Source organism: Euleptes europaea, chromosome 7 (genome assembly GCF_029931775.1).
Source record: "Euleptes europaea isolate rEulEur1 chromosome 7, rEulEur1.hap1, whole genome shotgun sequence".
NCBI classification, from domain to species: domain Eukaryota; kingdom Metazoa; phylum Chordata; class Lepidosauria; order Squamata; family Sphaerodactylidae; genus Euleptes; species Euleptes europaea.
In genome coordinates, this window is record NC_079318.1 from 43831014 (window position 1) to 43847253 (window position 16240).

Here is a 16240-nt window from a genome sequence, read left to right on the forward strand (position 1 = left end):
ACTGAAATGGTACATTAAAAAATTCTTCCTTTCTTTTTGTTTGTGTTCCCTTTATCCTTGAACTATACCATAGCACCTGGTTTTACAAGTTTTAAAAAATATTCTCTACAAAATGTGAAAATGATGAATAAATTACTAATAACAAAAAAAGATAAACTCCTGTAACCTTCTTGGTTTCATCATCTTACATTTGAATGGCAGGTGACTAACAGCGCATTCCTGACTTGCACTGGCGGCTGCGCCCAAAGGCCTTTGGAGGCTGGCGGTGGCCCACACCAGCACAAGGGCCCACAGCACCAGTGTCTGGGAGGCGCATGCCGGTGTTTGTGGCCCCAGCGCCAGCGTGCAGGGTCAGCCGCTGGTCTCCGGCCGCCGCTGGAGCCGGCGTCCAGCGTCCGGCCACCGGCAAAGGCCACGGCAGTGACCCGGGAGGCATTCCTGGGGTATAACGGTGTCCTAGGAAGTGTTTCCGGGGTGTTATGGCACCGGCCGGGGGCGGGGCCACCGTTAGGCAGCCTCCTGAGCCGTTTCGGCTTGGGAACGCCCCCCTTTATTTTGGCAGAGATACGCCACCTCCTAAGCCCTGCGCAGGCATTCCAGTCAGGAATGCTCTGTAAGAAGGTTACATAAGAATAACAGAGCAGGAAATCACCTGTCTTTTGGCTCAGGTTTGGAACCAAGGAAACAGATGTATCACAAAATCTAATGCCCTGTCTGCATATGATCATCTTCTGCTAATGAAAATACCCAGGGATTCCTGTATCTATGAAAGACATACAAATTGTTTTTGTGTTGCCCCATTTGGGGTGACAGAATTACATCAACACTCTTTACGCATTGCCTGGCATTTGAACAGCCACCATTTTATGCTAAAGGAGAGGCCCACAGCTCCGTGTAGCTGGCTCGAAGGTCAAAGATATGGCATTAATGGGACAAATAATGTGTATCTTGAAGACCATTCAAAGGAAAATTAAAGTCTGAACTCGCCAGATTGTCCAAGGCATCCTCATTTCTAGAGGCTGAATTTAAATTAAATAAGGCTATTTCCTGCAATATATATGACATAAACCTGATTTGCAAGCTCAAAAAGGGGAAGGGGTGGAGAATATGGAAAACACAAAGCACTTCTGGAAAAAAATAGCTTTTCCTTCTTTGCTGTTTAGGATCTTGCTAGTTGAGATTTTGTTGTTGTTAACACTTAATGGGGTTTTTAAAACAACAACAAATAAGGAAAAAAAACATTTAACAATCATACTATGTGTTCTCCAGGTCTTTACATATGATTTACAATATGACTGTTATAATGCAATTACCGGTAGATGGCTTTAAATTGACATTAATATATTCATGAATATCCCCACAAGCCCATTATCCCTGGAGGTAGCAGTTGTGATTAGCCCGTTAATCAGGTTATAATGATATAGTTATATTTACAGGAATAAATAAGCAATCTAAATGAGTGTATGTTTAAGTCGTATTTTATATAATAAGCAAATAGGGGGAAGGAGAGGCTAGAAAGAGAAAGGCGAGGCCGGGAACTCTGCTTTATGTCAAATGTAAAATAGTCCCAGGGGTAGCTGTTTTGGTCTACAGTAGAACAGCTAGAATTGAATCCAGTAGCACCTGAGAGACCAACAAGATTTTCCGGGTATAAGCTTTCCAGAGTTAAAGTTCCCTTCATCAGATATCAAATTTAAAATCTGCATCCATTTTATGATTCCAATGAATAGAGCAAAGGTACATGGTTACAATAGTTATATTCCTGGCTATCTTTTTAAAAGGAAAGTCCTTAGCTGTTATGAAACATTGGGTAGGATCTAAATTACCAGGGACATAGTGAAGCTTAAAGAACAAGGCTTTCACATCCCAATGTTTTCCACCTACTGTACCCCCTGAAATCCTGCTCCCAGAAGGGACCTTCATGAACTGCCTGGTGTGCAAATTGGGAGACTGTAGTGAGAGAGCTGGTAAAATCGCTCTCCTCCTCTGCCAGAGGAAGTGCTATTCCACTACTACCATTACAGCTGCTGGTTACACCTTTGGATTCAAGCAGTTGCCCCTTTGGCAGCTAACAAAACTTCAAATGAGATTCACTGCAGATGTATTGTCTGCAGACAATAGAGGTCAGTTCCCCTGGGGGAAATGGCCTCTTGTGGAGGGTGGACTCTATGGCATTGAATTCTGCTGAGGTCCCTCCTCTTCCCAAACCCTGTCCCCCTGCCTTGGCGCTGTCCACAAATATCTTGGAATTTCCCAACTCTCAGCTGGCAACCCTATCTGGGTTGAGAAATACCTGGAGATTTCGGGGCTGTAGCCTGAGGAGAGTGGGGTTTGAGGAGGGGAGGGACTTCACTAGGATATAACGTCATACAGTCCACCTTCCAAAGTGGTCATTTTCTCCAGGTGAACTGGTCCCTGTCACCTGGAGATCAATTATAATCCCAGGAGATCTCCAGCCACCACCTGGAGGTTGGCAACCCTAATTATGAAACCCTGTCAGTTCAGTGTGTGTGACAAGGTAATCATGTTTTTTAAAAACCCACTGCCTTTGTCCAGTGAGCGTCTGTGATAAGCATTTGAAATCTGAAGCAGTTGGACTTCGATGATCACCTGACACTTAGCACCTCTGTCCTCCCTTTCGTTACAGGGAAACTTGCATTTTGGACAAGAAGCACAAAGATCTTGAAAACTGGTACTCATTCATGTCCTGTCTGCAGTGCTCAGTAAAGTTTATAATGGGGTCTTCACCTTCTGAAATGTTGACAAGTCCTCCCATGATGAAGGTAGCTGTTTCTGAATGGATGTTCTTTGCAGAGAGAACGGTGATGTCTCTTGGGATGTACTGAAAAGCACCTCCGGTTTTAGAGATTCTTCACTTTTGGGAAGCAAGAAGTGGGTGCCAGAAAACATTCAAGAGCCTCATGGTGCCCATGGATATATCTACCTATGAAAGTTTCGTCCTATTTTCCTTCAAGGAGCTTGGGATGACATTCATGGTTTCACCCTTTTTATCCCCATAAAAACTCGATCAGGTAAGTTAGACCTACAAAGTATAACTCACCCAAAGTATACCTACAAAGTATAACTCACCCAGCCAACTTCACAACTGAGCAGGGATTTGAATCTGCAACTCCCCAATCCTGGCTGGACTGTAACCATTATGAAACACTGCCTTTAAACATGAAGCTTCTGATATGCAAAATCTGGAAAAGACCCCAGATTGCCATTGCAGCCCCAGAATTTTGTTTTTGGTGATGAAATTGACATTTCTGGGTCATAGAAAGAGAAGATCAACTCTTGGGAATGTCTGTGTTGCAACAGTTTTTGAAAGTTTGGAAAATTAATATCGGCTCCCACTAACTGGTAGAAAATAGATAAAAATAGCCATTTTTGTTCAGGTTCTGCAAATGTGCATGGAATAGAAATGGAATCTGTTCATAGTCTGGCTGATAAGAGAACACACTGATATATAGGGACATAAAGCTCTTATTGAAAATCTGTTAAAGGCAATGAAGGTTGTGGTTGCCAAAAAACTGGCAATCCAATGGTCTGTTGCACACAAGGGATTGGCTCAGAAAGGCTTTCCATTTAGCTGAAATGGACAAATTAACAGGATTAATATGTTTACGAGTTGGAAATGGGAACTGGAGTGAATTGTTGCAAGGAAGTGGGCTGTTTATTATATGCAGGAATAATCATTGCAATAGTTTTCAACAGGAATATCATCTGCTTTCTGTTTGTTGGAAATATGATATTAACACTCAAAACAATGTGAATGTGAGCCACCCCCCTTATTTCCTAATTTTTACAGCACAATCCTTCTTTTTTAGAAATAAGTCCATGCATGCTAAATGTGGCTGATTCTCTAGTTAGCGTATTCAGGATTGCAGTCTGAGTCTTGTTTTGAAAATGATGCTAAATATAGACTACTATAAATGTCCACTAAAGACAGCTTTCTTTCTCAAATGCTGCTGGATGGATCGGAAGTGTTAGTCATTTGCTTTTCCTCAAGCGTCGCCTTCCCCTGCGTGAATAGGTGATTGTTGTGTGGGTTGAACATACCATTTCTAAAAACGTATCTTTGGGCTGAAAGTGATGGGTGAATTGTTCTTAGTTTCCCCCCATTTCTAGTGACAAGTGGAATCAACACAGGCTGCTGCCTGCAGAATAACTTACTTATGCAAGTCATTGGATGATTTTACTCTAACACCTTGGGCAAAGTAGGGGCAGGTGAGAGAAGACTTCGAGATGGGTGTGGCCTGTAGGGCCGAGGTGGCCAACTTCTGTACGTTTGAGAGATATTCTTTTCTCCAATCCAGAGCTGCTGAGAGCCACCATGGGTCCCTAGACAAACGTTCTCTGTGTGTGCCCACCTCACACCAACCAGGCTCAAACCTACAATATAACAAACAAGGTGAAAAATATCCAATGAAATCAAAAAGTTTCCAATAATGTTTCTAGGTAGAGTACAATGGATTCATTGAAGAAAGATATCTTGTAGTCTTGTAAAAGCCACAATTAAGATGAGGATACGGCCATTTCAAATTCTTAATTAATAATTCTTCATCAGTCCTTCATTTTTCATTAATAAGTTGTAGGTTACATCACATGTCCTTCGAAGGGTAAGGATACAAAGTGTAGCAGAGGTAACCTGGAGGTTGGCAACCCTATGGTGGTGGTAACTGTGGGGAAGGAGGCAGGGAGAACAGCTGCAGTGGTGGGGGAGGTGGGCCCAGTGGCAGTGAGGAAGCCGGGAGCCGTAGCAGACCTGACAGAGGAAACAGTGAGGGGCTGCAGCAGGCCAGGCTGCAGTAAGGATGCTGGGGGCTGTGGTGAATCTAGCAGCAGCAACAGATGTCGAGGGCTGCCTGGCCCAGGAGAAGGCCACCCGGCATTAGCAGCAACCACAGAGGACAGCCTGATGCTGACGCCACCGCGACTGACCCTGCAGGGCCCACCAGAATGGGTGAGGAGGGGGGCGGAGGTGTCTTCACCCCCCAGTCAGCTCCCTTGGTGAAGATGCGGAAGGCAGCCTGGGTCCCAGCAGCAGATGCCTCATCATTGCTTCCCCAAATGTGGCGATGTGGGGGGGGGGGGGGCTCTGAGTCCTGCATCTACAGATGATATAGGTGTGTTATTCTGCACTTGTGCAGACAATGCTTTGGAAATGGGGGGACATTTAAAACCCCAATGTATTTTTCTATGTTTTCAGATTTTTCTGCACACCTGGGAAGTCCTCCAAGTTCGTAGAACTGTTTTATGCCAATGTTGGCCTGATCCACAGATTTAAGTATCTGCAGATTAGGTTGCACTTTATCAGATATATAAAATCTATGTGGGCTTGCTTTTGAAAACTGTTGAGAAATGTCAGTGGATCCTAAGTGGAGCAGTGATGCTAATGTTAGGGGTGGGATACAGGCATATCACTCCTATGCTGAAAGATCTACACTTACTACCACTCTTCCCTGGGCGTAGTTCCCAGTGCTAGTTCTTAGCTTTTAAGCTCTAAATGACATGGGGCCAAGGTACTTGAAAGACCCCCTGCTCCCACACTGTTCAGCCCTCCTCCTGAGATCCTCCTGAGAAGCCCTCCTCGCTGTCTCCTACTTCAGAGTCAACTGACATCAAAATTCAGAGCAAGAGATCAATAAATAGCTCATATATAGGGTTGCCAACCTCCAGGTGGTGGCTGGAGATCTCCTGCTATTTAGGGTTGCCAAGTGCCCGGTGGCGGTGGGTAAAATCCCGCCAATCCACCAGGCTGCTCACCAACCAGCTGAGGGCCGGCGGGCAACGCATGCATGCACGCCCGCGCGATGCACTTACGTCACTTCCAGGTTTGATTGATAGAGCGTCTGCTTCGCTTCCGAGTAAACCCAGAAGTGATGTAGCTACGTCGCCAGGACGCGTGCACGAGCAACACACCAGGCGCGTGCGTGTGTCCCGCGCTGCTGAAAAGTTCCCGCCGATGAAGCTACAGACCTGGTAAGCCTACCGCTATTACAACTGATCTCCAGCTGATAGAGATCAGTTCACCTGAAGAAAATGGCCGCTTTGTCAATTGGAGTCTAAGGCATTGAAGTCCCTCTCCAAACCCCACCCTCCTCAGGCTCTGCCCCCCAAATCTCCAGACCTGGCAACCCTACTCATATAAGAAAGCCCATATGCATAACTGAAACTATACAAACAAACTTTACTGATCAGCGACATGTTGATGAATAAGGGTTTCTGCAGCCGAAACACTGGTTGTTGTGAGTCCTTTATTAGAAAGTGGCACACATGAGGTTTCACAATAAGTAATAAATAGACACAGAGGCACCGTGAGCCATTGTTTTAGTTCACTGGCATAAATCTGTGCTGAGCCACAGCTGGCCCTAAAGCCATAGGTTGCAAAACTCTGTATTATGTATTTTAGACTGTTCTTATGCTCTACTGGTTTTTTAAAAATGCTTTAAAAATATTTATAATTGTTATAATACTTACTGTTGTCACAGTGATAATTGTTCCACTTGTTACAGAGTTTATGATGTTTTTGTTCTTGTGATATTTTTTGTATGCCAGCTAAAGCAGACTCTTGTGGACAGGTGAAATAGAAATGGTTTAAGTAAATAGGCAAGCAAGCGAAATATTTTTATTTCTATGTCTAATTACTCAAAGCCAGCTCTGCATTCTGTGGGGATAACAGTAAGTTGCCAATCTGAATATACGGTTGCCAACCTCCACGTACTAGCTGGAGATCTCCCGCTCTTAAACTGATCTCCAGCCGATAGAGATCAGGTCACTTGGAGAAAATGGAAACTTTTGGCAATTGGACTCTATGGCATTGAAGTCCCTCCCCTCCCCAAACCTCGCCCTCCTTAGGCTCCATCCCAAAAACATCCCGCCGGTGGTGAAGAGGGACCTGGCAACCCTATCTGAATATTATGATTCAAATAATTCTAATTATAATTTCAATAAAGGTAACATCTATACGGGCATTGCTAAGATATGTTTGTGTGAGATTGAGGGGCCTAACACACCAACAATTTACAGCATATTATCATCGTGCTCAGTGTGTGTGTTTTGGATGCGTATTCTTCATTTCCAATCGCACCATGCCTGTTAAGACGGTTTATCGTCATACCACACCTCCGAAGTAATAGTCCGAAAAGTTGAGAGGAGGAGCGTGGGGGAGCACTGCGTCATGTCTACGTCACTGATGCTTCCCTGCCTCCCCTCCCCTTTTTTTTCACGCATGCGCAATATCATTGATCCAAAGGAGTGCTGTACACCATTAAGAATTGCCTCATTTGCATGGCAGGGAAACCCTAATCATAACCTATGCATGCATTCCCCCCCCCCCAAAAAAAAATCCCAAGCCGTTCCTTGCACAGAGCTAATCACAGAGCTGCCATCTTTTTGGGCGTTGGTCTAACGATCTTGCATTTTTTCGTTGGGACGAGCACATTAAAAAATTTTTTTGAGAGCAGGGAGGCACGCTCAACCCCGGCAGCGGGAGAAAGAGAGGAATTGGCGGGGAGAAACTTTGTGCCGGCAGGAGAGCCCTGACGTGTGTGTGTGTGCGGGCGCTCTCTCTATCCCTCAGTCTCTCTCTCTTCCTCCTCCTGCTGCTTCCCCCTCCCGCATCTGCTGCTCGCAGCAATTTCACTACTTTTCCAGCCCTTGCCCTCCTCTGCATTCCTTCCCCCTCAAGCCCACGAAGCATTTACAAAATCCACTTCAAGGACATTCCATATGAGGGAAATGTTTGATTGGGACCCTGCACAAATAAAAATGGTTGAGCTAATGTTCCAACATTCCCGTGTTCCTTTGTAAGACCACAAGCACGTATGTGGGGGGGGGGGATTAAGTAACAATAATGATTGGTGGATGCAAACGGGAGGGGAGGGGGAAGGTGGGATGGGAGGAGAAAGGCTTTTCATTGGGTGTTGCAAAAAGAGGGGAGGAGAGCTGAATAGCGTATGTAACTGAACGCACCCCTTGGATTGCCGGTTTTGAAACGACATAAGGAAATACATTGTGGTATAGGCGTTTTGTGAAAAAACAGATGTCTGGCGCTTCCAAAGCATTTCCAAGCCGAAATGGGAGGTCTGAGGTGCAATCTAACCTGGCTAACACGTTTTTTTTAAACGTCGTATATACTGAGTGCGTTCGGCCCCAGATTGAATTTCACTGTGGTTCCATGTGCTCCAGGCAGAAGACAATAATGCCAAGGAGAGGTTTATAGGTAGACAAAACAGAAGGATTTAGCAAGCTTTATAACACTGATCACGTCAGGGTTGGCAGTCATACCTTTGATCCCTTTATTTGGAATACTCTGTTATTCTTTAGCTCTATGCTGCCATCTTCTGATCATATTTGATTTACAGGAGACTTTTCAGAATGGGCTCTTGAGAAAAATATCTGAAAGGCACTTCAGGGTTCTTCTGTTTTGCTGCAACCACCCAAAGATATTAGCCATCTGAGGGCTCCTAAGATGTAGTTGGCAGGGAGAAGAAACTGGCTTGTACAATAATTCCAAAACAATGATGCTCAAGAGAAAAAAGGTCCACAAGTTTCGTTCTTTGCATATGACGGAGTTATTATTTACTTATTTATTTGCTTCATTTAGACCCTGCCTTTCTCCCCAGTCAGGACTCAACGTGGCTTACATTGTTCTCCTCACCTTCATTTTATCTTCACAACAACCCTGTAAGGCATGTTAGGCTGAGAGTGTATGCCTGGTCAAAGGTCACCAGCAAGCTTCCATGGCAGTTGTGTTTGAATGTAGGTGTTCTGTACTCCATGTTAGCCAGCACATGCGTTAGCGAGTCACATACATTTATATGTGCAGGCAGACTTGGCTATGACTCCTGTTTTGCCAGTAACAAAATAAATGTGAGGGCTAAACCACACAAGGCAGGGTTAGATAGGGTTGCCATGTCCCTCTTCTCCACCAGCAGGAGGTTTTGGGGGCGGAGCCTGAGGAAGGCGGGGTTTGGGGAAGGGAGGGACTTCAATGCCATAGAGTCCAGTTGCCAAAGCGGCCATTTTCTCCAGCTGAACTGATTTCTATCGGCTGGGGATCAGTTGTAATAGCAGGAGATCTCCAGCTAGTACCTGGAGGATGCAAAAAATACTCACAATACTAGTAACAACAAGTATAGCAAAAAAGAACTAGCACGACTCAATCAAGAAATTGAACAATTCATTAAAGTGCTAAACATGAAACCACCACAAGTGTGCAATACATACAATATAAACACTATAAACAAAAGAATATTAGGAACAAATGGAAAAAAGTCCAAAGTCCAAAGGTCTTATCCTATTCCATCATCTTCTGATCCAAAGGTAGGCACAAAGTCCACGTAAGTCCAAAAGGTTGTATCAAGACAACGGAGGGAGGAAACGCTATTCCGGATATCTTAGCGCTTTCACCAAAGCTCAGCTTCATCAGCCTATAAAATTTATATAATAATTTTCATAATATTTTACATTTTCATTTTTTTATCTATAAATAATCAATGGTAAGTATAAGGATAGACAACAATAATATTATACAATAGCTTACCTCTTAGTGTGTTAGAAGGCATACTCATTGGGAGGAATATAATCCATATGGTTTAATTTTCTCTCTTTTTTGTTATTCAAACGTATTAGTTTCTTATAATATGCTATTTTTGCAATTTTTTATTAGTTTTTATGCTCCCAAAAGAAGGGCTGCTAAACCTTCCGGTCTTAAGTTAGATTGTAATAGACTGCGTGAGCAGATATAGAGCTAATGGGTCACATGCTGCTATTGTTACTAGATTCTTAAAGGCGCAGTGTCAAAAACGAAGTAGCTCAAATCATAGAAAACAGGACAAATCAAATTCATTGTTTAACCCGTTAGGGGCCAAGGTGTTAAATAAATATAAAGCGCATTTCATTTTGGAGGAGCACTTTCTGTACATCCCTATGATCGTGTGGATGATCACGGTAAACCCACAATACAAACATTCTGAAACCGATATGAGATTTTTTGGAGAGGAGAGTTACTTTTGTAACTTTGGAGACCGTGGCAAACATCAAGGATTGAGCTACACTTAGCCTTATGAGATTTGTGGGTCCTATGAAAGAAAAAAAGAAATTAAGAGATTAGATATCGGCTAAAGAAGCCAATGCATATTGGGAAAAACGCTATACATCCGGAAGGAATTCCCGAGCTCCGTCTGGGCACTTTGTGCCGCGTTCATTCACCTTTCTCCGCCTTACTATTTGAAATCCAATTTGCTTGTACATTGGGACTATACGTTTTTTGACACTTGTCAGTCCGTTTCTTGTGTGAGGCTTGTCAGCCCATTCCTTGTGGATTTTCCTGTTCCTCTATTGGGACTTTTTGTTCTTGTTCTTGTCGGTTGATCGTTTGTATTTTCACATTGTTTGTTATTACACTTGCACTGTTGTACATTGTATATTCATATAAATTGTGTATACTCATATTCGATTCTACATGTGTTGGCCGAGTACTGGTTCTTCATAACGACTAACTTAGCAGTACTGGTGATATTTCATAACCACCTGGAGGTTGGCATTGGCAACCCTACTAATGTAGCTGTAGTAAGCATGGTGAGGCACAATAAAGATTCAGAAGGAAACATTGAGGGAAATGGTAGTAGAGGATAGACTTATTGAGGAAGCTGAAACAACGTAGATGGAAGTTGGCTGGGCAGGTGGAAGGTGTGGAGAATAGGGTTTCCAGCCTCCAGGTGGTGGCTGGAGATCTCCCACTATTACAACTGCTCTCCAGGCGATAGAGATCAGTTCACTTGGAGAATATGGCCACTTTGGAAGGTGTTATACCCCTTTGAAGTCCCTCACCTCAGCAAACCCTGCCTCCTCAGGATCCTCCCCCCAAATCTCCAGGTATTTCCCAACCCAGAGTTGGCAACCCTAGTGCAGAAAGAAGGTAGTTAGGTAGAAGGTAGTTAGACCAAGACTGCAACATGGAGGGGGCTCCCGTGTCCTTAAACTCCTGGCACCTAAGTCATGGTAGAGATGCTTACTGTCTGTCGTCCCCTATAGCAATGTGTATTTGGGATATAAGTAAACAAGAGGGACTTGCAGGGGTCATCTCTATATCTAAGGTTGTCAACCTCCAGGTAGTAGCTGGAGATCTGCTCTTACAACTGATCTTCACCTGATAGAGATCAGTTCACCTGGAGAAAATGGCCACTTTGGCAATTGGACTCTATGGCATTGAAGTCCCTCCCCTCCCCCAAAACCACCCTCAGGCTCTGCCACAAAAACCTCCTGCCCATGGCAAAGAGGAACCTGGCAACCCTAGCTGGAGATCTCCTGCTATTACAACTGATCTCCAGCTGATAGAGATCAGTTCCCCTGGAGAAAATGGCCGCTTTGGCAATGGGACTCTATGGCATTGAAGTCCCTCCCCTCCCCAAACCCAGCCCTCTTTAGGCTCCACCCCGAAAACCTTCCACCGGTGGTGAAGAGGGACCTGGCTACCGTAGCCATATCAATGTAGCCTCCCTCAATGTTCCCTCTTTCTCTTCTCTGACATCCCCTATAGCCCGCTCCCCTTTTCCTGGTTCCTTCTTTCCTTCCCACCCACCAGCCAACCTATCTTATTTGTACCCCTGTCTTCAGCTTTCCCTCCTTCCCTCCCCCTGACAGCCTCTCCCATGGAAAATTCTGGCCCAGTTCCATGGTGGTTGGCAGCATGAGGTCAGGCCTAGTTGCACAGCAGTTGGGGGCACTGAGCTGAGCCCACGTGCATGGAGGCCACTGGGCTGGGCCCAGTTATGCAGTGGCTAGTGCCAGGTTGGCCAGTGTAGATAATGTGTTTGTGGTGGTCACTGCTGGGCCTGTCCCTGGCAAGTCCTCCACCGTCAGGGGACATGACAGTAGGGGGAATGCGACTCTTTCAAGGGCTGTTTTGTCCAAGTTTACTCCTACTCCCCCAGGCTTTGCTTTTCAGAAACCAAGATTTGGAGTCTCAACAATATAATGTTGGTTGCCTAGCAACCTCCAAAATGGTGACTGAGAGCTCAGTGGGCATTATTTTCTGGTAGCTATAGGCTTTGTCTCTGTTATTTTGGGGAGTTTTAATCCTTTTTCTTTTTACATTTCAATTTTTTCTGCAGTCTTCAGGTTTGTAGAGAACTCCCCCCCCCCATGTGCCACTAGCTCCATTTTGTGGCTCTATTAATTCACACTCTATGGCCCAGTTCAGACAGTGACATATGATAAAAACCAGCCAAACTACTCCTCATTCATTAACCCCCAAACTGAATGGGTGGTACAGCTGAATTTATATTTCAGTTTCCATTTCCCCATGCTGTGTTTGAATTTCCATTTTCTCAGGGTGGCAAGGGGAGACAGATGTGGCTGACCCTCACACCATCTGGTGTTTCTGTTCACAGCATTTTCCCTTATCACACTGCTGGTGCACCTGCTTGGGTGTGACTTTCATTATTATTAAATCCATTTTTATTCTTCCCCCTTTCCAAGGTGTTTGGAGCGGCATACATAATTTTTCCTCCTTCATGTCATCCTAATAACAACTTCACAGACTTAGGCTGATGAGAAGCAAGAGATCCCTGACGACGGATCAGATCTCTCTATATAAAAGAGGCCACTGACTGAGAGGCTAAAATTCCTCCTTGTTGAAAAGCTGTCCGCTATGCTGCAGATAGGGTTGCCAAAGTCCAGATGGTAGCAGGAGATCTCCTGCTATTACAACTGATCTCCAGCCAATAGAGATCAGTTCACCTGGAGAAAATGGCCGCTTTGGCAATTGGACTCTATGGCATTGAAGTCCGTCCCCTCCCCTACCCAAACCCCGCCTCCCTCAGGCTCCGCCCCAAAAACCTCCCTCTGGTGGTGAAGAGGGACCTGACAACCTTAGCTGCAGATCATACAGATGTTAGGGAAATCTACAAAGTCTCTTTCAAATGACCTGTGCTAGGAGACACAAAGGGGGCTGCATCCCTGTTGGTTCTCCTGCACGTTCCTTGTCTGGGTTTTCCATGGCATCCTTCCAGATCTCTTGTCCAGATTGGGTCTAGTTGTCACCATTTTGCAAGAGCTTCATTCTCGCCTGGAGAGTGTAGATTTCAGAAGGTGAACTGGGGAAACTGTCACTTAAATCCATGCTCATTAGCATGTGGGTGCAACAGGGCTGTATCTTGTTTCTTATGTGGTCTAATACATAACGTGGGGGGGTGGATTTCCAGAGATTGGGGTATCTTTGCAATCTTGATGCTCCATCTTTCATTGCCATCTAATCCTGGGGAATCAGTAAGAATCACTGTTTGGGATCGAGTGATCGAGTACATGGGTGAAACCTAGGGTTGCCAGGTGGGTGTTATTGGGGGTTAAATCAGTGGGGCTTCTGGAAGTAAAACCGGAAGTGCCATGATCGCGCACCTGGCTGCCCCAGCCCTGCCCCCTAAAACCTCCTGTTGATTGGGAGGGGGGGACACACCTGGCAACCCTAGTGAAACCTAACCCAGATAAGACAGAGTTACTTTTATCCAGAAACGTGGATAATGGACTTGTATGGATGAGGTTTCTCCTCCATTGAAAACCCAGATCTGTATCTGGGGGTGCTCCTTGATCTGTGTGAGCATCTGACATACTGTCAAGGTTGGGCAGGGCCAACACACCCTCCAGAGCCTCCTCATGGGGGCTTTAACAAGCCTCAGACTGACGAGGAGATGGGTTTAACTGTGCCATAGGTCTTCCTCTTCTCCCTCTACTGCCCTTCCCTGTAGCCAGTTAGCTAATGGCAGTGCTAGCATATCTTCCCAGGTCTGAGCCCCTGGTTCTTATTGGGGGAGGATCCCCACAGTATACCTTCCTGAGGGTTGCCCCACTCCCCCAGGGTTGATAGGTGGGAGCTACTGCCAATCAGGCATGGCTGGGCTGGGTTGGCCTCCTGCCTCACCCTCCACCCTGCTTAAATAGCTGCCCCCACCTCCCCCCAGCCAGCGGATGCCGGCACGCTAAGGTTTGAGGCTGTCTCAAGCAGCAGTGGTTCTTCCATCTTCAGGTCCTGGTGAGTTGGGTGTGCAACCAGCGTCTTGGGCAGGCCTGGCTTTGACAGGCCTACCCCATGTAGGATGGACTGGCCAGTTGGATTGGTTGGCAGGATTTGGGCTAGTTTGTGATGTATGCAGGCCACTGTGTAGTGGGCTCCTTCAGGTCACCACCTTCCCTTCACCTCTGGTACATACAAAGGTGCAGAGGCTACCCCTGGACAATCTGCCTCTGCTTTTGGATGTCCAGGAATGCTTTTAGTCACCTTTGGCTGTGTCTTTTCCTAGACAGGAGGGATTTGGCCATGGTTACTCATACCCTGGCCTACAGACCTCAGACCAGGCTACTGCTGTGCACAAAATGTTGGGCTGCCAAACGGGTCCAAAATATTGCTTCCAGACTGCTGTTGGATTAGGCCACGAGGCATGTATCTACATTGATTGCCACTTAGTTTCCAGGCCTAGTTCAAAGCAGTAGCTGTGACTTTTAAAGCCCCTGATAAGTCTGGAGCCACAGTAACTAAAGCATGGCCTTCTCTCATCTAAGACTGACTGGGTGCTGGATTATCTCTAGGGGTCCCTCTCCATGTTCCCCACTGGTAGGGTTGCCAACCTCCAGGTGGTGGCTGGAGATCTCCTGCTATTACAACTGATCCCCAGCTGCTTTGGCAATTGGACTCTATGGCATTGAATTCCCTCTCCTCCCCAAACTCCACCCTCCTCAGGCTCCACCCCCAAAATCTCCAGCTAGCAACCCTACCCACTGTTTGAAAAGTGGATGAAAAAGAGGGAATAAGAGAGGGGGCCTTCTATTAGTAGCAGCACCATGAATCTAGAAAGCTCTGTTAAGGTATTTCTGCCTAGCCTGGCATTCTCCCTGCCAGTCTTTTTTTTTTTTTTTTAATTTGCAGGACAGCAACAGTTTTGAGCTTGTTTGATTGGCAAAACTGAAAGTAGAGGATTAAAACCTCTCTCCTCCTGCATTGGGGCTCCATTCTGAATCAGGATGCCGCAGGGCTGCAGTTCCTCTTTAAAAAACCACTGAGAAAATCTGTTAATGGATCTCCTAGTGTCATATCTAATTTGGAGGTAAGTCCGCTCATGAGCTGGAAAGCAACAATGCAGCTTCCCAGAGGCCATGGAAAAGCTGTACAATTAAAATCCTGAACTCTGATCCCAGCATGTCCTGGGGTCTAGTACCACAGTGGATCAGGTTGCCACCTTTATTCTGAACTTCATGTGCTGCATGGTAGGCAAGAATTAAGTGCAACTTTTGTTGGCATGGAGATGCAGCGATTCTATTATGTCTGCTTTGGAACTGGCATCTGTATTAGAGACAGACTGAAAGACCACCATCATAACATGGAAGTAAAATGAATTTTCCCCAGGGTCCATGATTGTACATATTTCACCATTTTTTGGTCTCATAAACTGCAGACAGGTTCACAGCTAGGGCATAGCTAGTTGGAGATAGAGAGGTGCTTGGTGTAATGTAAGTAATGCATACTTTAGATAAGAGCAGCTGTAAACAAAGTGCCTGTCTGGGTGAATCTTTTCTACCTGACTGGGAGTTTTTGGTTGCTCATAGTTGCTTTGAATGTAGACTTTAGCTTACATAAATATGTGTAAGCGTTCTTCCCTTTGGACTTCACTGCTGGACATAAGGTTGCCAACTGCCTGGTGGGGACTGGACATCTCCTGGAATTACAACTGGTCTCCAGGCTACGGAGATCAGTTTCACTGGAGAAAAGGCTGTTTTGGAGGGTGGATTCTATGTTATTATATCCTGCTGAGGTCCCTCCCATTCCTAAATACCTCCCTCTCCAGACTTCACTCCCAAATCTCCAGCAAGTTCCCAAGCCAGAGTTAGTAACCCCTAGCTGGGCATGGAGAAGGAGAAGAAGAAGCAGAGTTGGTTTTTATGTGCAAACTATTTCTGCCACTTAAGGGAGAATCAAAGCGGCTTACAATCACCTTCCCTTCCCCTCCCCACAGCAGACACCCTGTGAGGTAGGTGGGGCTGAGAGAGTATGACTAGCCCAAGGTCACGCATCTGGCTTCATGTGTAGGAGAGGGGAAACACATCCAGTTCACCATATTAGCCTCCGCCGCTCATGTGGAGGAGTGGGGAATCAAACCTGGTTCTCCAGATCAGACTCCACCACTCCAAACCACTACTCTTAACCACTACACCACACTGGCTCTCTACACCTGGCTGGCAG

The 16240-nt window shown here is 45.6% G+C and overlaps 1 protein-coding gene across 1 annotated transcript in view; it reads right to left on the bottom strand.

Annotated features, from left to right (window-relative positions):
• Positions 1-205: 205 nt before the first annotated feature.
• The window catches only part of CAPN13 (calpain 13), a 117399-nt gene continuing 101364 nt past the window's right edge, over positions 206-16240 (bottom strand). Inside the window, exon 23 of the mRNA XM_056853364.1 lies at positions 206-438. Within this exon, the coding sequence (XP_056709342.1) occupies positions 206-438 (233 nt within the window). The remainder of the gene's footprint in view (positions 439-16240) is intronic.